The sequence below is a fragment of the Arvicanthis niloticus genome, chromosome 20, assembly GCF_011762505.2.
Source record: "Arvicanthis niloticus isolate mArvNil1 chromosome 20, mArvNil1.pat.X, whole genome shotgun sequence".
Lineage (NCBI taxonomy): Eukaryota > Metazoa > Chordata > Mammalia > Rodentia > Muridae > Arvicanthis > Arvicanthis niloticus.
The window spans coordinates 44,477,480-44,499,452 of NC_047677.1; the positions used below are offsets into that span (position 1 = coordinate 44,477,480).

Consider the following 21,973-nt stretch of genomic DNA (forward strand, 5'->3'; position numbering starts at 1 on the left):
GCTCCAATGTTTTAAGGACTGGGGGACTGTCCAGGTAGTCAGCTGCCTCTACAATTTATTTAAGTTTTGGAAGCTATGTGTGTGTGCTTCATATATATTCAGGTGATATTTAATTCATTCTTGGACCTCTGGTGGGGTTAAAGACTAGTTATAGTCTCATAATCAAGCTTAAGTTGTTTAATGCTAAGGAAATGATCTAGATTTGGAAGAATGTTTTTCGGGTGGTAATACAAGTTAAAAATCAAAACATAATTCAGATACAGAATTGTAAACTCTTCAAGTTAGGATAAATGTTAAAGTGATGTAGCTAAGTAAACGGAATTGATATAGACTGGATGTTATTAGTGCATACCTTACCTTTTAGTTCACATGACTGTTATTACTCTGTTCGATGTATATCTGAGAGAAAAGGCCTTTTTAAATGGATGAAAGGGGTAACATGTTATGGATTTGGTTTGTTGCTTTTATCATGTTAACTGGGCTCCCAAATGACATGGGGATTCACACATCTGCATGTAAGACACGGTGGGTCCCCGCCCCCAGTCGGCTCTAATTGGTAAATAAAGTTGCCAGCAGCCAATGGCTGGGCAGAAAGACAAAGGCAGGACTTTAGATTTTCTGGACAAGGGAACCCAGGGAAGGAGGAGGATTTGGAATCACAGTGCAGGAAGCAGGAGGATCCGGCTTGAGAGCTGCAGGGAGAAAGCATATACCCATGCAAGAGTCTGGGAAGAACAGCCCAAGGCCTCATCCCTCAATTGGGTCTGGAGTTAACAAAGGAGGAATATAGATTTTATTAAGTAATAATTCAGGAATATCGGAGGGGAAGTGTTAGCAATGTGGAAGTCTGAGAGTGAACCAGCTGTTGAGCTGCTTAGGGTGTATTAAAAATAAGGCTCTGTGTGTGTGTGTGTGTGTGTGTGTGTGTGTGTGTGTGTGTGTGTGTGTCTGTCTGTCTGTCTGTCTGTCTGTCTTTCATTTGAGAGTCCAGAGCATTTTGGTGGGTGGTGAGGACCGCACATCGCCACCACAGGCAGGGCAACATGATTAGTGTTCAAATTTAATACAACAATGTATAAAAGACCCTTTGGATGTGCAGTTATTCATACATGTCTTTTACTAAATATACTCATTTTTCATTTTAAAAAAAGAGAGACACAGAGAGGCCAGGAAAATGATATGGTTGGTAAAGCACATAGGTTGCAAGCATGAAGAGGTAAGCTCAGATCCTATGGTGGTTGGCATGAAAAGGGCCCCTACAGACTCATAGGGAGATAAATTAGTGGAGATGTGACTTTGTCGTAGTAGCTGTGGCCTTGTTTGAGTGGATGTGGTCTTGCTGGAGTAGATGCGACCTTGCTGGAGTAGGTGTGAACTTGCTGGAGTAGGTGTGAACTTGTTAGAGGAAGTGTGTCACTGGGGATGGGCATTGTGGTTTTTGAAGCTCAAGCCAGGCCCAGTGTCAGGCTCTCTTCTTGCTGCCTGCGGATTCAGATGTAGAACTTTCAGCTCCTCCTGCACCATGCCTGCCTGGATGCTGCCAGGTTCCCACCTTGATGATAATGGACTGAACCTCTGAACCTGTAAGCCAGCCCCAATTACATGTTTTCAGAGTTGCTATGGTCATGGTATCTCCTCACAGGAATCAAAACCCTAACTGGAAGTTGTGTGAAGTTCACTGGAAGTTGTGTGAAGTTCCAGGCCAATGACAGAGTCTAGCTCAGATAAAACGTAGAAGACACCTGGGGTTGATCCCTGGCCTTGCTACCTTGCACATAAATACACACACACACACACAACTGCACACATGGCCATACACATCCACGTGCATGTGTGCACACATACACATACAGGTAGAAAATGTTTTATAGGTTGCTTTAAAAAGAATTACTCACCCTACAAATTTCTTAAAGCAACTTGGAACAGGAATAAAATAAACGGTAAATACATGTGGCTGGAGAGATGGCTCAGCAGTCAAGAGCCCTGGCTGCTTTTGCAGAGGACCTAGGTTCCATTCCAGCACCCACATGGTGGCTCACAACTCCAGTTCCGGGGCATCTGATATCCTGTTCTGGCTTCTGAGGAACCAGGAATACACGTGGTACACAGATATACATGCAGACAAAACAGCAAACAAAATTAAACAAAAACCTTTTTTAAAAAAAAAAAAAAAAAGATGAATACAGGAGCCCTGCTCTGTGTGGATATTTGTAATAACAGTACCAAGGAGAACCCGAAACTATGCTTCGGGTTTTTAATGAATACAAGTTTGTGTAACACCTTACCTCTAAAGTGTTGATTTTCCCCATAAAATCTGAGAAGTCCGTGTCAAACTCTGTTCTTCGTGGATCCAGGATGTCATACTGGTTCTTCTTAATCCCCTGATAGATGTTTTTAAACTTTATCCCCAAAATATCGATTCCTTCGATTGTAGAGTTGCTCAAGGCTGAGTATGTTTGCACGATGGTCATCATCTCCGTAATCTTCCGAAAGAAATGTCAGACGTTAGAAGTGAGTGCTCAGGCCCCTTCTCTAGACAGAGCTCCTGTGTTAAATGTTGCCGACGCTATTTTGGAAGGTGGTTGAGACATTAGGAGATAGGACTAGCCAGAGGAAGGAGGCCACGGAGGGTGTGCCGGGAGGGTTACTGAAGTGGGAAACATCTAGTTTCTTTGGAAAGTCAGTTATGTCAAGTGAGGTTTTGCTGAGCCACACAGATGAAAAGATGTTTTGCTGAAGCAGACGCAGGAAAGGTCAAGGGTGGGAGGGTCCATTGTGGGTGTGGTCCTGGGTTCTATAAAAAGCAACCTGAGCAAGCCAAGGGAAGCAATCCAATAAGCAGCACCCCTCCGTGGCCTCTGCATCAGCTCCTGCCTCCAAGTTCCTGCCCTGTGTGAGTTCCTGTTCTGATTTGCTTTGGTGATGAACAGCCATGTGGAAAGGGTAAGCCGAATTAACCCTTTCCTCCTCAGCTTGCTTCTTGGTCATGCAGGACTACAAACCCTGACTAAGATACCCTCCAAAGACGGACACCTAGGAACCTTTAGTGTAGGTCCCCTATGGCCTTCTAAACAATACCATTCCTTCTCAGTCAGTCCTAATGACTGAAGTCAGAGGTGCAGGAGTTTCCAGCAGTTATCTGTCCAGCAAAGGTTTCCCCTATACACTGTTCAGAAATACATTGTGGATGTAGGTCCTGAGACAGAGAGAGAGAGAGAGAGAGAGAGAGAGAGAAGCACAAATGGGCTTCAGACACTGCCCACTTATGGGGCCCACCAGCCATACTCATTTTCTCAGGTTCATATTGTGGTCGAGAGTAGGAGCCTTCAAGCTCAAGCTCTATCTGTATAAGAAGAATTGAGGTCTTGGGAGAGGTGAAATTCTGCAATAGCCTTGTGCCGGCACAAGGCACTAGCTCTGAATGAGAGAAGATACCAGCTCAAATACACCAAACGCTGGGGTATATGAGTAACCTGACTGAATGAGCTGGATCAATACCAGGAGGGGCCGGGCCTGAGTCCATGATCCTCACCCACACTATGTGAAACTCCCAAATAGCCAGCACAGTGTGGTTCAGGGTGGCGGAGTCCTGTGACTGCAGAATGCTTACTGTACTGCTTGGTTTTGTATGTCAACTTGACACGAGCTGGAGTTATCACAGAGAAAGGAACCTCCCTTGAGGGGGATGGCTCCATGAGATCCAGCTGTAAGGCATTTTCTCAATTAGTGATCAAGGATGGGAGGGTCCAGCCCATTGTGGGCAGTGCCATCCCTAGGCTGGTGGTCTTGGGTTCTTTAAAAAAGTAAGTTGAGCAAGCCAGGGGAAGCAATTCAGTAAGCAGCACTCCTCTATGGCCTCTGCATCAGCTCCTGCCTCCAGGTTCCTGCCCTGTGTGAGTTCCTGTCCTACTTTCCTTTGGTGATGAACAGCCATGTGGAAGAGTAAAATGAATAAACTCTCACCTCCCTAACTTGCTTCTTGGTCATGATATTTTGTGCAGAAATACAAATCCTGACTGAGGCACTTACCTTCTCCAGTCTCTTACAGAAGGCTTCGAATTTTCCAAATATATACATTTCAGAGACCTCAAAAGACTTCTCCCCTGAGGATTCTAAAATCTGCTTCCTTGTTTTGTGAAAGGACGTCTGGTATTCCTTGAAGAGAAAGATGCAATCCTATAAGAGAATTAGAAAGAAAAAAAAATCAGGCAGGGTGATAGGTGACAGGTTTATGATAGGCTGACCATGGCAGCCCCATCAGCCCCTCAAACAAAGGCTGGCGCTGATAACAAATGTTCATGTCCTCTTTATATATATTAAGACATATGAATGACAATGTCTGTCTTTAAATGTTTATTTTAAACTTTATATAAAAGAGAGACATACACACACACATCATGCACTGAAATTATCCAGACTAAAAGACTATACTCAAGGAACTTGGATACAGTCAGAGTAGCCATTCAGAAAGCACAGCTTTTTGAACACACAATCCACTTCTGTCTCTCTTACCTCACTATTTCCCCTTAACTCTTCTGGAACAAAAGTATGATGTCAGCTTTGGTTCTTCACTCCCATGGCTAATTAAGGGAAACCGCCTTCTAATTATGCGTGTTTGCACTCGGAGACTCAACCTGGGTCAGAGGCGCTTTTGCGGTGGGCAGCGGTCAATGGAGAGAGTCAATAGAGCTTTGGGTTCTTTAAAAACCCAGTTATGTTATGAGAATATGTGTTTTAATCCCAAGTGTGGGACAAGAGGCTGCTTCACAGCAGGTGATTATGATTTGCCTCCTGAGATAGCAGGGGGCGATCTTTGCCAACGGCAGTTAGTTTAATTCTGGGACTCTGGAGAGGGTGTAAATCCCAGAGCCCTGAGAGGGGCAGAAGGCATAAAGAAAAAAGATGAAAGGAGGAGGAAGAGGAGGAGGAGGAGGAGGAAGAGGAGGAAGAAAAGGAAGAATAGGGGAGGAGGACAGTGAGGAGGAGGAAAGGGAGGGAGAAGAGGGAAAGAGGGAGAAGGAAAGAAAGGAGGAGAGGGAGGAGGAGGAAAGGGAGGAGGAGGAAGAGGAAAAAGAGGAAGACAGGGAGGAGGAGAGGATAAGGAGACTTCTGCCCCCCACCAATGCTCCTGGTAGCTGTTGTTGTAGTTTGTCAAATGTTTGAAAGCAAAGAAAAGTTGGAGACATCTTGATGACCAAGACTGGACTTGCCCCAAAGAACTCAACGACCCTGATCAACAGGAAGTTGTCTAAGGAGGTCTACACCCCATTCCCCTTTAACCTTCTTTCTCTCCTACCTAGCGTTGAGGAGTTGGGAGGCATCGATATAAGAACCGAATAAGATAGCTCTCCCCTCTCCCATGCTCCGAATTGTGCCTACACATGTAGACTGGCCAGAATGTTGAAAATGAGAGACTAAGCACTCAGCACTCAAGGGGACATCAACACCGTCTCCCCAACCAAGGCTTGGGAACATTGACGAGGAGGAGGCAGAAGGATGTCTAAGCAGGAAGATGGTTTGGAGGGCTGTTTTCTGGACAAGAAGTGGCTGTTGTGTTTATTAATTCATGGCAGTTGTGGTTCCCTGCATGAGACCTGCACAAGATCAAGCCAGCCAAAAGTCAGGCACAGATGGGGAGGGTGAGCTCCAGGCCCCACCTCTTTCTAAGGAGCTACCAACAGTTCATACTTGTCATGGCGGGATGTCCTTACTTCAGAAGGACAAGTGGCTACAAGTAGGATTCTCAGCTCCTGGGGACAGCCACACACCAGTGCACTAAATGGACTTAGTGGGTCATAAAAAACAAAAGCAAGAAGTTGGGAGAAGATACTGTTATGGTTTGTCTATGTTCAGCCCAGGGAGTGGCATCATTAGAAGGTGTGGCCCTGTTGGAGTGGGTGTGGTCATATTGAGGGGGTGTTGCCTTGTTGGAGTGGGTGTGACCTTGTTGGGCATGAGCTTTAAGACCCTCATCCTAGCTGCCTGGAAGCCAATATACTGCTAGCAGCCTTCAGATGTAGATGTAGAACTCTCAGCTCCTCCTGCACCGTGTCTGCCTGGATGCTGCCATGCTCCTGCCTTGATGATAATTGACTGAACCTCTGAACCTGTAAGCCAGCCCCAATTAAATGCTATCCTTATAAGAGTTACTGTGGTCATGGTGTCTCTTCACAGCAATAGAACACTGACTAAGACAGTCAGTCATTCAGTATTTCTTGGCTGTCCTTCCCCTCAGCACTGGCTCTGGAACTGGTTATTTTTCTGAGACGTTTTTTCTTGTTCATTCTCTCACTCCATGTCTTCACCGGCTCAGCTCGTCCCTTCTAATAAACCATCTTGTCCTTGCAGGCGTGGTGGCATCTTTTATGTTTTTTATTCGTCTCCACCTTCTAGGTGTAGTCTCTGGACACATTTCAAAGCTTCTTCCAAATGCTTGCGCTCTGCTGTCAAAAGGAGAAAGCTGTGTCCGGACTTTCAAGTCTCCCTGAAGGGGGCTCCCGGTGGCTTGAGGCCCCTGAGGGCTTGTTCTTCTCTAAGTTACTGAGAGCTGTTTTGCTTCTCCGTGTTTGATGGTTCTGTTCTTTGTCCATTAGTACTCTTGACTCCAGGAAAAGAATCTGTGTTTCTCAGAACTGACAGTCAAGTCCCAAGTGGAATGTATACCAGAGAAAAGATGCCTGCAACCTCAATGGATAACTACAGATGAGTCTTCTGCATAGATTTTCCCTTCGCCCATCCATTTCTCTACCTTTTGTTGCTGTTTTGAGAAGCGGAATCCCATGTAGCCCAGGGTGGCCTCAAACTCCCAAAGTCCCCATCGCTAACACACCTCACCCCCACCCCCGGTGATGGGGCGACAGGGATGTGCCAGGGATGGGACCTAGAGGTTCGTTCATGCATGCTTAGCAAGATTCTACCAATCAAAATACATCCTTAGCCCAGTTTCTCTACACTTCTAGAATACATGCCTCGACTTCCTGTTTTCCTTCTGTAATTTGAGCACGGATACTTGTCTATGGCTTCTGGGGGCGGGGCAGGGGGAGGGGCATCTTTCCTGACCTCTGCAGGGCGGGAGAGTGTTGCAATCCAGCACTGCAAACCTGCCACCCAGAGCCCACTTCAGTTAGTTTTCCCACTTCTCCTGCTACTTTAACCTGCTCCTCTCATTCTGACACACAAAATACTTTGTTACTTTTAATTATCCCGGGGGGGGGGGGGGGGGAGCATTGCGCATGCGTGCAGATGCCTATAGAGGTAAAGGCTTCCGGATCCTCACAGCCCCTTTACCACTGAGCTACCTCTCTGGCCCCCGGCAGAGTGAAGTATCCATGACAATCCTCTTTTATCTTCCCACACTACTCCACTCATAACCACTTGAAAGGGAGCATGTTTTCCGTGAACGAGCAAAGGGAAGGAGACTGAGCTGCCAGGCGAGAGCTTTGCTTCATGAAAATGAAGCACTTTTACAAACCTGGATCTTCTTTAGGACGGCTGGTGTCTCCTGATCCCACACATGGTTCGTTCCGCCGTCGGTAATGTATGCTTTACAGGCGGTCACCATCTGATTTGTTACCTAAAATAAAGGTAGGTACAAAGTAGCTGTAGGTAAATGGCATTTAAAAGAAATATATATAAGTACTTAAATATTTAAATATATAAATATATTTGTGTATATATATTAAAATATACATAAATATATATTTAAATATATATATTTCTTTTAAACATATATATGTGAATGATAAATAATTTGTGGAGTATATAAACCACAAAATTAAAAAACAAACACAAATCCAATCAAAATAAAGAAAACCCAAAGTCACATTTACGGACTGCGATTAGGTCTCTGTCACTGGGGCCACAAATCCCAAAACCGAGCACATTTTCTACTTGTCTAGTCCACTTCCATTTAGGTCCTGACCTAGTCCAAAGTAATGAATAACAGCCACTTAAAAATGGTTAGTGGAGAGGGCTAGAGAGATGGCTCAGCAGTGAAGAGCACTGGCTGGTCTTCCAAAGGACTAGGGTTCAATTCCCAGCAACCACATAGCCGCTCACAGCTGTCTGCAACTCCAGTTCCAGAATCCAGCATCCTCACTAAGGCATACATGCAGGTAAAATGCACATAAAAAAAAATAAAATTTTTTTATAAAGAGGAAAAAGATGGTTGAGAGGGGACTATAGAACAATGGTAGCATGCTTGCCCAGCATGCTCAAGGCCTTGGTTCCATCACTTAAAACAGGTGAACTGGTGCTGCGGAGTGAAAAATTATAAATGTATATGGGCTTTTCTCTAAGCCTCACTTTAAAGGGCATGGAAAACTTTCTCTGAAGCAAGCTAAAAATGTAGACTGCCCGGTTTCAGGAACCTGAAGAGAGAAATGCAAGTCATCTAGGTGATGCTGAGAAACTAGTAACCATGATGACAGGACAGGGCCGTGTCTGAGCAACTGAGAAATAGTTGAGCAAGTGACAGAGCAGGGCCACAATGACAGGGCAGGGCCACAGTGACATGGCAAGACCACATGTTTGAGAAGAATGAGTATACAGAGTGTTTTCCACATGACCCTGACTCACTTAGGTTGTGTTCCTCTGGAATTTTCCACTATTTTTGTTATGTTTCCTTAGCAACCCCTCACCCCCTCCTCACTCCTCTGGCTTGTGGTTTTCCCCTTTTAAAAAGTCCCTCAGCCAGCAGGTCTTTGTCAATTCAGCTCCTGCGTGGACAAATGAATTGACCTTTAGCCGGCTAACTCTCCCTAATAAAGCCTCTGCTGTTTGCATCCAGATTCGGTGTTTTGCGAGTTTTTGGGTGGCCATAACTTCCTGAGACTTGAGTGAGGGTCTCCCCAGAGAGGGGGTCTTCAGTGCAGGCCTATATAATCCCAGCACTCAGGAGGTAGAGGCAGGAGGATCAGGGGTTCAAAGTCATCTGTCCTCTACTACTTAAAAGAATTTGAGGCAAGCCTGGGAAACATCCTTGGCAGAGAGAGAGAGAGAGAGAGAGAGAGCCTCATGATGGGCTGGTGAGATGACTCAGCAAGTTAAGGCGCTTACCTCATAAGCCAGACAACCTGAGTTCAATCCAAGGAAGACATGAAAAGGTAGAAGGACAGAAAGGACCCTACAAAGTTGTCCTCTGACCTCCCCAAGCTTCTGTACAACAACTGTGCTCTGCTACACAAGCCTCATACAGACACATCGTGACAATGATGATGGTGATGATGGTGATGATGATGAAGCTCACCTTGATGAATAATGACGTCATCCTCTCTGACGTATTGTAATACCTCGACACACTGTGGATCATTCTGATGGCATTAATCAAGTTCTGTATCCCGTGCGCCATGGAAACCTAAAATCGAGATGCGGGAAGTAAAGCCTACCACACACGTTATCCCCGCTTGCCTCCAACTGCTGCCATCACACGCCAGGACCCAGTGCTTTGATTATGCAAGCTAACTTTAGGAAACAGGCTTCTTAATTGTCTGAACTCCGAGTCCATCCCTCCAGGCCCTAGAAACCCCACCTCAGGAGCGTGCTCACCAGGTCGTAGTTATAGAGGGGCTGACATACTTTCTCCAGGGTATACAAGTAGCGTACGTTATCCTTTGATTCATTTGCGGTGTCGGTGATTCGTGCATCCAAATCCCGCCAATTCTAAGGAATCAAGATTGCAGAAGAATTCAATCATCAATGCAAACATCTCAGTGTGCTTCAATTTAGTCACAAAACTCAAGCTGTTCTTGAGCAAACAGACACTGAAAAAAAAATGTTGAAGTCTGGTTGGTGTGATTTTTTTTTTTCTTTCTTTCTGAAAAAATTCACTTGAGCTGGAGAGATGGTTCAGAGGTTAAGAACACTGGCTGTTCTTCCAGAGGTCCTGAGTTCAATTGCCAGCACCCACATTGTGGCTCACAACTGTCTAATAAGTGTAGTTCCGTGAAACCTGACACCCTCTTCTGGCATGCAAATGTACATGTAGACAAGGCACCTGTATACGCAAATAAATCTTTTTAAAAAGAAAACAATTTGCCCGGCAGTGGTGGCACAGGCCTTTAATCCCAGCACTTGGGAGGCAGAGGCAGGTAGATTTCTGAGTTCCAGGCCAGCCTACAGAGTGAGTTCCAGGACAGCCAGGGCTACACAGAGAAACCCTGTCTCGAAAAACCAAAACCAAAACCAAAACAAAACAAAAAACCCAAAAAGAAAACAATTTACTGTTTTTTAATTATGTTTTTATAGGGTAGGAGAGAGGGAGTGTGTGCCTGAGTGCAGGTACCCAAGGAAGCCAGAAATGGGTGTCAGATTCCCTGGAGCTGGAGTTACAGGTACTCGTGAGCTTCCTGATATAGGTGCTAGGAACCAGACTAGGGGCCTCTGGAAGAGCAGTTAAGTCTACTTAACCACTGAGCCGTTTCTCCAGCCCCTGATATCTCCTTGCCTCGTAGAACTTAAGACTGACTGTTATAAGCATGTTAAATGTTTGACAAAAAGTAGAGCCATTCTTCTGTGATTGCTGTCCTTGTCTATAGACTGGGACTGGACCTGCTTCTGCCCAGAATGGTTTTTCCAAGATGGTACTATGACATTATGGTAACAGTTCTGGGTCTTCAATGGTGAGTCGTGTTCTGAGAATGTGATTCAAAGGAAATACCCTTATTGGCAAAAAAAAAAAAAAAAAAAAAAAAAAAAAGGACTCAGTTGGAAGTCATCTTTTTCTTTCAAGTTTTGTCCTTTGAGTCTGAAATGTGGCCCAGAGGCTGGTGCTTTCCCACTCATGCTTCTCAGCTTGTACCATAATTTTAAAGGCTGGAGAGAAGCTTTAGGAGATGCAGCCTGGCTGGCAGAGGAAGGCTTCTACAGATGCAGCATCTTGTCCCTGTCCACTGGTCCGCCCGATGTCAACGGCATCTGCCATGTACTCCTGCTACCATGAGCTGTCCTTGTGTTTCTCTCACCGTGATGAGGTAGATACAGAAAATTAGAACCAGAGACAGGATATCATTATGGCTGTCAACCTGATCACGTGGATCTTAGGCCTTCTAAACTGGCTCAAGGAGAGAAGGCAGGAGGGGTCAAACCTGTGGGCTAGAGAAGCCTTCTAATGCTGTAAGCAGATCTCAGCAGCAGGACCTTGTGGTAAGAATTTAGAGCACCAGCACGCTGCCTGTTTTATCTCAGAATCAAGAATAAAGAGCAGGGGCTAGGGAAGGGATATTATTCAAAGACATTTGTCTTCTACCTGCCATGTAAATGTTACCAAAAACAACAACAACAATAACAAAAACATTGTTGCATGTCCATGGAGAGAAATATAAACTTTAAGAGAAAGAAAAGACCAAGTCAAACTGTGCATTACAACGACCTCAATCTAGGAGAAGCTGGAGAGGTTGCTCAGTGTTTAGAGCACTTGCTGTTGCAGAAGACCCTGGTTTGATTCCCAACACCCACGGGGGGGGGGGGGGGTTGGTCCACGTGGTGGACACGGCTCACAACCGCTCCTCACTGCAGTTCCAAGGAACTCAGCGCCTTCTCTTTTCTGCCGGCTCCAGACACTTGCATGGTGCATGATACATACATGTACTCATGTGTATACATTAAGCAAATAAATAAATCTTTAAAAAAATAATAAAAATGATCCCCAGGAAGAAAGGTAAAGAAGGTGGGGTTAGGATATGCTGGGCAGAACTTTTGCTTTTTTTTTTTTTTTTTTTTGCCTTTCTGTGTCGCCCTTTAGAATGATTACAATTTGCTCTTTTCTTCCTTTACGTGTGCAGTGTTTGTCTGCACGTCTGTCTGTGCAGGCACAAGCATGCAATGCCCACGGAGGTGGATGAGGATGTCAGATACCCTGGAACTAGAGTTACGGATGGTTGCTAGGTGACCTGTACAACCAGGTCCTCTGCAAGCCCGGCAAGTGCTCTGGGATGCTGAGCCACCTCTCCGGTGTGGCTCCTCACCTCGGCAAATCTGTATTGATCCACAATTCCCAAAACACCTTCCAAATAAAAATGCTCGTTTCTCTGGATGGCACACCACAGATGAACTGTCAAAACTGAGAGATGAACCTTTGTCTCGTCAGCTGGGAATTGTGGTGGGCCCCGAGAAAGCCTGATTCAAAGCTTGACCCTTCTAAACACGTGACTGCTGTGTATCAAGAAACCATCTGACGCCTTAGCACAAAATGAAAGAATGGTCTCTGAAGACTGGTCAGGGCACCACAATAAAGCTAGATAGGAGGAATTAGTTCTGTTCCCCCCCCCCCCCGCCCCTACAGCACAGTAAGGATAACCATTAATTAAAATAACCTATGGTGTGTTTCATAACAACTAAGAAAATCTGATGTTCCCGACAATGCAAAATTGATACATTTTTGTGGGCCTGGGGAGACAGCTTAGTCAGAAAAATGCTTGCTGCAAAACAAGAAGACCTGGTTTGGAGCCCCAGAACCCATGTCAAAAAAAAAAAAAAAAAAAAAAAAAAAAAAAAAAAAAAAAAAAAAAAAAAAAAGCTGGGTGCAGTGGAACATGGTCATCTCAGACCTGGGGAGGCAGGGCCAGGCAAATATCCGGGGCTCACTGGGTAGCCAGCCTAGCCTACTTAGTGGGAGAGGTGAGGGCTGGAGATAGAACAGCAGTTAATTGTGCTTATCGCTCTGAGTTTGGCTCCTAGCTCCCAAGCTGGGTGGCTTACAACTACCTCTAACTCCAGTACTGAGGATCCGATAATCTGGCCTCCAAGGGCATATCTATGTGGTATATATTCACATATATGTCTCAAATTTTTTAAGAGGCAGTTTGAAGCCGGGCGGTGGTGGCGCACGCCTTTAATCCTAGCACTTGGGAGGCAGAGGCAGGCGGATTTCTGAGTTTGAGGCCAGCCTGGTCTACCGAGTGAGTTCCAGGACAGCCAAGGCTATACAGAGAAACCCTGTTTCGAAAAACCAAAAAAAAAAAAAAAAAAAAAGAGGCAGTTTGATAAAAAATTTTCTAGCAAGTTGTTCTAAAGAACATCAAGTAAACAGTGAAAGACCCTTTTACCTTTAACAGCTTTGAGTGTGCGACGTTCAGCACATTGATGACGGCCTTGCAGCTAGACCCTTTAATCTGCTCAATGATGTAGTTGAACTTGGCTGACATGCGCTTCCAGTGCTCCAGTTCTGTGAGGGGACCGGAATCATCAGCTTCTTTTCTCATCTGCTCACTCTCGATAAGGACCTGAAATGAAGCATCATCACCTGTAGCTTCCTCTTCAGACTACCGTGGGTACTGCATGCATAGCCCCCTCTTCTGACTGCCATGGGTACAGCATCCATAGCCCCCTCTTTTGACTGTCCTGGGTACTGCAAGCATGCGGTGCATGTACACATGTGCAGGCAAACCACACATAAAATGAAATAAAATAAAAGCTGTTAAGATTTCAGACTTTTGTATCACTAAAGGCACCCTGCCAAGTGAACACAGGACATAGTAGGAACAACAAAAAATTAAGATCTGGAAAACATTATGTGAAGAACAGCAGTTCAATGAGATAACATCCCTCAATCCAAAAGAAAATGAAGGGGCTGGAGAGATGGCTCAGAGGTTAAGAGCATTGACTGCTCTTCCAGAGGTCCTGAGTTCAATTCCCGGCAACCACATGGTGGCTCATAACCATCTGCAATGGGATCTGATGCCCTCTTCTGGTGTGTCTGAAGACAGCTATAGTGTACTCATATACATAAAATAAATAAATAAATCTTAAAAAAAAAAAAAGAAAAGAAAAGAAAATGAAGTAAATGATTTGATCAGGTAAGTCAGCAAAGCAGCAGCCTAAGCAGCCACTAAATAGGGCTAACTTTACTGGTATTCAGTGTGGTGCAACCATGATACCATGGCACACCTGATATAACAGCCCCCTGATAATGCTAGCTAGCTCTAACTAATGGCTTGAAGAAATGAGAAGGGTTGTCACTTGAGACTCAACAGTGAATAGCCTCGATCACCAGCTGGCCCATGGACATGTCTGTGGGTGATTGTCCTGAGTACCTTACCTGATGTGAGAAGGCCCAGACCAATGTGGTGGTACCATTCCCTAGGCATGGGTCCTGGATTATTTAAGGGCAGAGAGGAAGGTGAGTATGGGTAAGCATGCATATGTGTGTGTGTGTGTGTGTGTGTGTGTGTGTGTGTGTGTATGTGTATGAGTGTGTATGCATATGTATTTGTGTGTGTTATGTGTGTGTATGTGTGCGCATGTGTGTGAGTACATGTGTGTATGTATATGTTTGTGAGTGCATGTGTGTATGTATATGTTTGTGAGTGCATGTGTGTGTGCATGTATTTTGTGTGTGTTATGTGTGAGTATATGTGAGTATGTGTGTGTGTATGTGAGTGCATGTATATATGTATGTATATGTATGAGTGTGTGTGTGTGTGTGTGTGTGTGTGTGTGTGTGTATGATGCTGGGAATCAAACTTAGGGTTTCATATGTATTAGGCAAGCACTCTACCATGAGTTATCTTCCCAGACCCACTTTTTGTCAGAGTATTTTATTACAACGCTAAAAGCAAAAGTACTATTATGGAGGACATAATGTTATCCATCAAGAGGCCTACGCTCTGATGGATTCCACCAAGACTCCTGAGCGTGTGCTCAGGAAGCCTGAGCGAAGACAGCCACTGCATATGCATTACTGTCCTCTGATATACCCAAAGTAGAATTCCCTACCAAGGGAATTAAAACCTCTCTGCTCTCTGCTTCCTTAAATATATATGGATATCTGATATAAAATTTCAGTGTTAAAAGTCTATCTAACAAAATACATTTTTTAAGTAGCTCTTTCTTCGTGATATCTGAGGTCACTTTTTTTTTAAAGATTTATTTGATTTTATTTTATGTATATGAGTGTTTGCTTGCAGGTACATATGTGTACCACGGAAGCCAGAGGGGGGCATCAGATCCCCTGGGAACTGAAGTTACAGATGGTTGAACCTGCTTTGTGGGTGCTGAGAACTAAACTTGTGTCTTCTACTAGGGAGTGTAGTGGTTTGATAGACAATGCCCTCTCCCCCCGCCCCCCAAGGTTCACAAGGAGCAGCACTAGTAGGAGGTGTGGCCTTGCTGGAGTGAGCGTGGCTTTGTTCAAGGAAGCCACTGCTAGTGGGTGGCCATGCTCATTGTGACACTCACTTCCTGCTGCCTGGGGAACAAGACATGAAACTTCCTGGCTCCTTCTCCAGCACCATGTCCACCTTCATGCCACCATGACGATAACGGACAAAACCTCTAACGCTGTAAAACCAGCACTCAGCTGAATATGGCTGTCCTCTCAAACTCATATGCAGAGGCCTAACCCTCAGTGTGACAATATTTGGAGGGAAGGGCTTTGGAAGGTTATGAGATCATGAGGGTTCTGCCCTTATCAGTAAGATCTTCATCTCTATTCATTATTGTGTATGCACAGGTTACATGGGTGTTTGTGCCCTTGTATGCACACGTTACATGGATGTTCATGCCCTTGTGCACACATGTTACATGTATGTTCATGCCCTTGTGCACACATGTTGAACCTCTGTTGTCATTCCTCTAGCACCATCTACTTGGTTTTGAGACTGGGTCATTCACTGGGTCCTAGCACTCACCATTGAGGCTAAACCAGCCGGCCAGTGTCATGGATCTAGCCATCTCTGTTCTCCCAGTGCTGGGGTTACAGGTGCACACCCCCATACCTGGCTTTTAATGTGAGTGCCGGGTATTGAAATCAAGGACTCACATGTGTGCATGGCAAGGACTTCAACAAATTAGCTACCTCCACTGCCTGCTGGGGTACACTGTATGAAGTTGTGTCTCCTGTCCTTCCTCACCTACCCAAGGCATTCTCTGACTGGTGTTAATAAAAACCTGATGACCAACTAGGTGGGCAGGAAGTAGAAGGCAGGACTTCCTGGGAGGGAGAAAGGAACTCTGGGAAGAAGAAAGAGGAAGGTCATTTTGCCAGGAGACATGAGAGGAGACAGATGTGACTATGGGCCTGGAAGGACTAGCCAGCCACATGAGTAGATGGGGCTGGGATGCCGGGTTAACTCAGATGAGCTGGTTCAGAGTCTGCCCAGCTAAGGCCTCAGCTTTGAAATAGTAAAAGGCCTCTGTGTGGTTAACCAGCTGGTTAAGGAATAACTGCCACCATATTAATGTCCACCATTAATTAATATATATCAAATATTCATGATCATTTTACAGTTGCCCCCCCCCCAACAAGTTTAACATATGCTGTGTTTTATGTTTCGTTTGGTTGTTTTTCTGTTTCTGTGGGTTTGGCATTGGAGTGATGACATTAAAAAACCTAGGAGAAACCCTGTCTCAAAAAACCAAAAAAAAAAAAAAGCCTAGGCTGAGCTTATGTGACAGCAGTGACACTTCCAACTGGCCACCCAGGATGTACTAAGTGTCTGTCTCCGTGGCTCTCCTCATTGTGATGTTGGTCCCCCACCCCCGCCCTCTTTCTTCCATGAAGTATGAAGGAATCACAAGTTATCAGGGACAAAATGTCATAGCTAGGACCCACAAGACGGCAACTCCAGGGGAAGCAGAGGAGCCTCACCTGCTCGATCTGCTTGTACCACATCATCAGCACATCCTCCAGCTGATGCACCATCTCTGAACTGCTTGCTGCGGCCGTGACTTCTTCGAAGGTATGTAGCTTGGAGAAATCGATGTTGTCCACTTTCTTCAGCATCACAGTCCCCTCGATACTTATGGTCGCGCCTTAGAGAAGAAAAGGATACACAATAAAGAAGCGCCCCGTGAGTTCCATGGCGAGGTTGTGCTTATGAGCTGTAATGTTTACATTAGAGAGAAAGATCCAGTGCTTTATAAAGATATAATTCTATGGGTAGGTATGGAGCACAGTTGCTAGGGTGCTCGCTCGCTCGCCTGGCATGCACAAAACTCTGGGTTTGGTCCCCTAACATAAGCCAGGCATAGAGGCTTCATCCTAGCACTTGTCAAGGTAGGGGCATGAGAACCAAGAGTTAAAGGCCATCCTGGGATACAGAAGGAGTTCAAAACTAGCCTAGGCTACATGAGACCCTGCCTCAAAAAAGAAAAAGAAAAAAAATGTTGTAAGTTGACTTATGAATCAAACTGTATGGTTTTACAACAGTAAGTGATAAAAGCACATTTTAAAATTATTTATTTTATGAGTACATGTATATGTGTGCACAGGTATTGTACCACATATGTGCAATACCCATGGAGGCCACAAGGAGGCATTAGATCCTCTGGAACTGGAGTTACAGGAGGTTATGAGCTATTGTTTTGGGGGCTGGGTACCAAGCCTGGGTCTTCAACAAGAGCCACAAAAGCTCTTAAATGCTGAGCCATCTCTCCAGCACCAGTCCAGATTTTCTTAGTAGAAAACTTTGACTAAGAACAGGAAAGGGGCCGGGCGGTGGTGGCGCACGCCTTTAATCCCAGCACTTGGGAGGCAGAGGCAGGCGGATTTCTGAGTTTGAGGCCAGCCTGGTCTACAGAGTGAGTTCCAGGACAGCCAGGGCTACACAGAGAAACCCTGTCTCGAAAAAACAAAACAAAACAAAACAAAACAAAACAAAACAAAAAAACAAAAACAAAAACAAAAAACAAAAAACAAAACAAAACAAAAAAAAAAACCAGGAAAAGGATCTCTCCTGATAGAATGCCTTTTACCTGTAAAGAGCCCTGGTAAGAAAGGCTCTCCTGTTATCCAGGTCTCCTGGTGACTTTCATTACCATCTCTTTTTAAGCCCCATAAACTCCTCTATAAAGCCTGTAACAAGCCTTGCAGCTAAAGGCCTCATTTTGAGTGGTTTGCCAAACGTACACTTACCATCTAAAAATGAAAGGTATCTGTGGATGGTTTCTGTGAAAATATGTTTCTCGGATTCACCCTGCTTGGACTGGTTTAAAGCACCCCAGTTGCTTGTTGCGAGGATAGCTGGTAGAAATATGTTTTTCAACATGTTCTTGATTCCTTTTAGGAGTCCTCTTGATGCATCCAAGAAGCTAAAGAGAACATCCTGAAAAGATGGGATTCAATTGTTAGGTGTTAAGGCCATTAAGGAACGAGGTGGGGGAGGATCATAAGCTATTTTTCATCCGCGGTGAATAGTTGATATATTTTGTAAAATATTGAGAAACACTGAATGCTTATGAACAGTAGAAGTCTGGAGCCAACAATCTTGCATCTTGGTCCTTTTCTGCCCATTCCTACCATCTTGGAGATGCTTTCCTCTGTATTTTAATCTCTACCAAGGGGAGAAGCTGTATCCTACATCCTACAGGAGGCATGAAAAAGGGGCAACTGAGCCGCTCACATCTGGACATTCTCAGGTACAAGGTGCACTTGCATCATGAAAACAGATTTGTTAAGCATGATGGGCAATCCTTGTTGTCACCAGGGGATTCCCAGGGGAGCAGTGAAGCAGGCCTCTGGGCATATATATATGTGATGGTGTTTCCATAGAGGATTATCTTGTAAAGACTCTGAACTAATCCATGGACCAATTCCTTTGTAATGGGGCTATTATATAAAGAAGTGGGGGGGGGTTAAACCTGGAGGGAAATGAAGACTGGAAGTGGCTCAAAGTAGTGGGTAGGGGATGGTTGGAGGAGGTGGGTAATTGAGGATTTGTTTTTGGGCTGTCTCTTGCCCTGGCCCCTTTTCTGTATGCCCATTTTCCCTTCTTTCTGATTGACACTGGCTTTGAAAACCACTGCTCCATGATCTTGCCTCTGCCATGATTACATGTGCGTGGTTACGATATGAACCAACAGTTATCTAAGCAGTTTGGAATATACTTACGTCAGAAGAAGGGAGCGATGGGAGAGAAGAGGAAAGGCCAGAGGGTTCTTTAAAAGATGTAAATTTTCCGGGCATGGTGGTACATGCCTTTAATGCCAGCACTCAGGTGGCAGAGGCAGGTGGATCTCTGAGTTCAAGGCTAGCCTGGTCTACAGAGTGAGTTCCAGGGTCATACATCCTGCTTTGGGGTTTTTATTGTTGTTTGGTTTGAACTTAATTCTCATCTATAGAGGAAAACCCACATATGAGGTTAAAAGAGGCTTACAGAGTTAAATTTAACAATGTGGAGGTTAATTAAAGATTATTCTAACAGAACCTTTTAAAATTTTTTCTTATGTCTTTAAATACATGCACACGTATGTAGGCCTGCCGTGACTGGAAGGTGTCCATTCCCAGAGTCTGGAGTTACAGGCAGTTATGGGCCTCTCAAGGTAGGTGCTGAGAACAAAATTCCGACCCTCCAGACTCATCTAACAGACTTTAAGAACTGCTTCCAGAAAGTGAGGTAGAGAGAAGTCAGCCCTGCACCTCAAGCCTTAGAGAACCTATTCTTGTTTATACCAGGTGCATGCATAACTGCGACTCTAAAAAATAAAAATAAAAAAATAAATAAAGTGTAAGCATGATGTGGTTGCAGACAATTACAGTTGCAGCTATTCAACAGGCTGAGACAGGTTTACTTGAGCCCAGGGGTTCAAGGCCAGCCTGGGTAACATAACGAGACCCTCTCTCCAGAAACAAAGAGGGCTGGAGATGTGGCTGAGTAGGAGAGGCCTTGGCTAGCAGATGCGAAGCCGTGGATTTGGTCCTCAGAAGAGAAAGAAAGGAAGAGAAGGCATGGAAGGGGAGGGAGGAGAGGAGCGGCAGGGGATGGGGTAAGAAGAAAGGCGGAAGGCAAAGGCGAGGGGAAAGAGAATGGAAGAGTCTAAATTATTAAAAAATAGCAGACTGACCCAAAGATTAACTGAAGAGAGCATTATTAAATTGGTAACAGGCTGAACATTCGTCCACACACGGAGCCGAGCTGGCGGAGAGGGAGGGGCAGGTTCCTCATGAACTAGCTGCAGAGGTCTCACCCAGCACCAGAGATGCAGGGAAGTACCCGCAAGGGCTCATGAGAAACGACTGTCCACCTCTCTTCAGGCAGTCTCTCCTCACAAACAGCAAAGAAGCCAAACTACACGGGATTCCTGGCACGTCCCACTCAAGTAGGAAGTAAGACCCACTAAGAAAGACAAAACAAGCAGATGGATGCTTTTTGATTATCTCCGGTAAGCCAGGCGGTATAGCAAGAATTTATCTTTCTGAGGTCTCATAGCTATCCCGCAGAGGGTCAGGCATGCCCGTGTCTCAGAGAGGGCGAGCCACTTGCCAAAGGAAGCAGCAATAGCTAACAGTGAGACTTGGAGGTAAATTCTGGTCTATGTAACACTGCCTGCAGCTTCTGTCCTGCCGTCCAGCCTTTCCTGAACGAGGTTAGCAACGTCTAGATTCTAAGTCAGTTTTTTCTTCTCCTAAAATGTCTAAGAATTTAAAATACGAAGCAGAGAGTAGGTGTGGTAACTAGTACGTAACATCATGTGAACAAAACTGAAAGTGTCCCAAAAGACCGTTCGGAAGAGATGGACTTTTCATAAACGTTAGGGCTGGCGGCTGTTTTCGTCAAGGTGACATAAGCCAGAGTCGCCCGGGATGAAGGAAGCGCAGCTGAGGAACTTCATCCAGCAAATTGGCCTGTGGGCATGTGTGGGAGCCATTTTCTGGATTAATTGATGTGGGAGGGCCCAATCCACTGGGCCACCCCTAGGCAGATGGTCCTGCTTTATATGAGAGAGCCGGCCAATGGGGGGGGGGGGGAGCCAATAAGCAGTGCTCCACATGCATGGTCTCTGTTTCAGGTCCTGTCTCAACTTTGCTCAGGGCTCTACTGTGATCTGGAAGTGGAAGGGAAATGAACGCTTTCCCAGGTTGCTTTTGGCTAGTATTTTATTACAGGAACGGAAAACAAACTGGAACAGTGATATCTCTCTCTCTCTCTCTCTCTCTCTCTCTCTCTCTCTCTCTCTCTCTCTCTGTGTGTGTGTGTGTGTGTGTGTGTGTGTGTGTGTGTGTGTGTGTGTGTGTTGAGCTTAAGGCTATATGAGATCCAGTCTCAAAAACAGAAACCTTCAAATTTTCTTTTCAAAACACAAACTTTACAGGTCGATATCTTTCGGATGATGACAATTCAGCTCTATTACACCCAATACCTTAGTTTCTTTAAGTATACAAATTATTATTATTATTAAGTCATTTCCTTGGAACCCATTTCAGTCTGGCATATAGGAAAGGCGAGAAAAGGGACCAGGGGAATGTGAAAAGCTATCTGTGCTTTAAAACATACCTCATAAATGGTCTTGGAGTTAATGGCAACATCATTTCGACAGCGGATGAAAAACAAACACAGCTCTCTCAGCTTGTCGGGAGCAGCGTTGTCGACATACAGCTTCATCATTCTTCCCCCTTTGGGGATGCCGGTAATCGTTCGGCCACATTCTGGAAACAAGTGTCAAGAACTGAGTGTAAACTCATGGAACTGACCCAACTCAGTAAGTGACTGCTTCATGACCAGCCAAACTAGCCTAACGGTAAGCTCCAACCCGCTCTAAAGGAGGTGGGTAGCATTCCTTAAGATGCCACCCGAGTTGTCCCATATACACGTGTGCAAATGCACCTGAGTTGTCCCATATACACGTGTGCAAATGCACCTGAATGCACACCGACACACACACACACACACACACACACACACACACACGTTTTTTACAAGTACTCTAAGATAAAAGGACAACCCAAGTATCTAGTTATTGAAACAAGGTGTGTGATAATTAGGCATAAAATAGGAAAGCCAGATGTTGTAACTAACAGCGGCAGACGCCGCAAGACATTGAGCCATGGCCACAAGGGGACACTGCTGGGCTCCAGAGAGGCATCATGCCTCCTTCTAGCCATCTGAACACATATAGACAAAATGGTCCACCTGTTCCAGAAAACAGCAATTAAAGTCTAACGGAAAAGTGTATTTCCCAGTAGAGACCGGTGTCTCTGCTATGTCTTCCTAAACATAACAGCAATGCCTGAAATTACTAAATCTCAAAACAGAGGGGT

The 21,973-nt window shown here is 45.1% G+C and overlaps 1 protein-coding gene across 1 annotated transcript in view; it reads right to left on the reverse strand.

Moving 5' to 3' along the window:
* Dnah8 (dynein axonemal heavy chain 8) overlaps nt 1-21,973 on the reverse strand; it is a 237,184-nt gene that overhangs the window by 208,283 nt on the left and 6,928 nt on the right. Inside the window, exons 4-12 of the mRNA XM_034524086.2 lie at nt 21,210-21,361; nt 17,852-18,041; nt 16,586-16,749; nt 13,044-13,220; nt 9,547-9,660; nt 9,248-9,355; nt 7,472-7,573; nt 4,030-4,176; nt 2,286-2,483 (exon numbers count right to left, since the gene is read on the reverse strand). Coding sequence (XP_034379977.1) covers nt 2,286-2,483; nt 4,030-4,176; nt 7,472-7,573; nt 9,248-9,355; nt 9,547-9,660; nt 13,044-13,220; nt 16,586-16,749; nt 17,852-18,041; nt 21,210-21,361 — 1,352 coding nt within the window. The remainder of the gene's footprint in view (nt 1-2,285; nt 2,484-4,029; nt 4,177-7,471; nt 7,574-9,247; nt 9,356-9,546; nt 9,661-13,043; nt 13,221-16,585; nt 16,750-17,851; nt 18,042-21,209; nt 21,362-21,973) is intronic.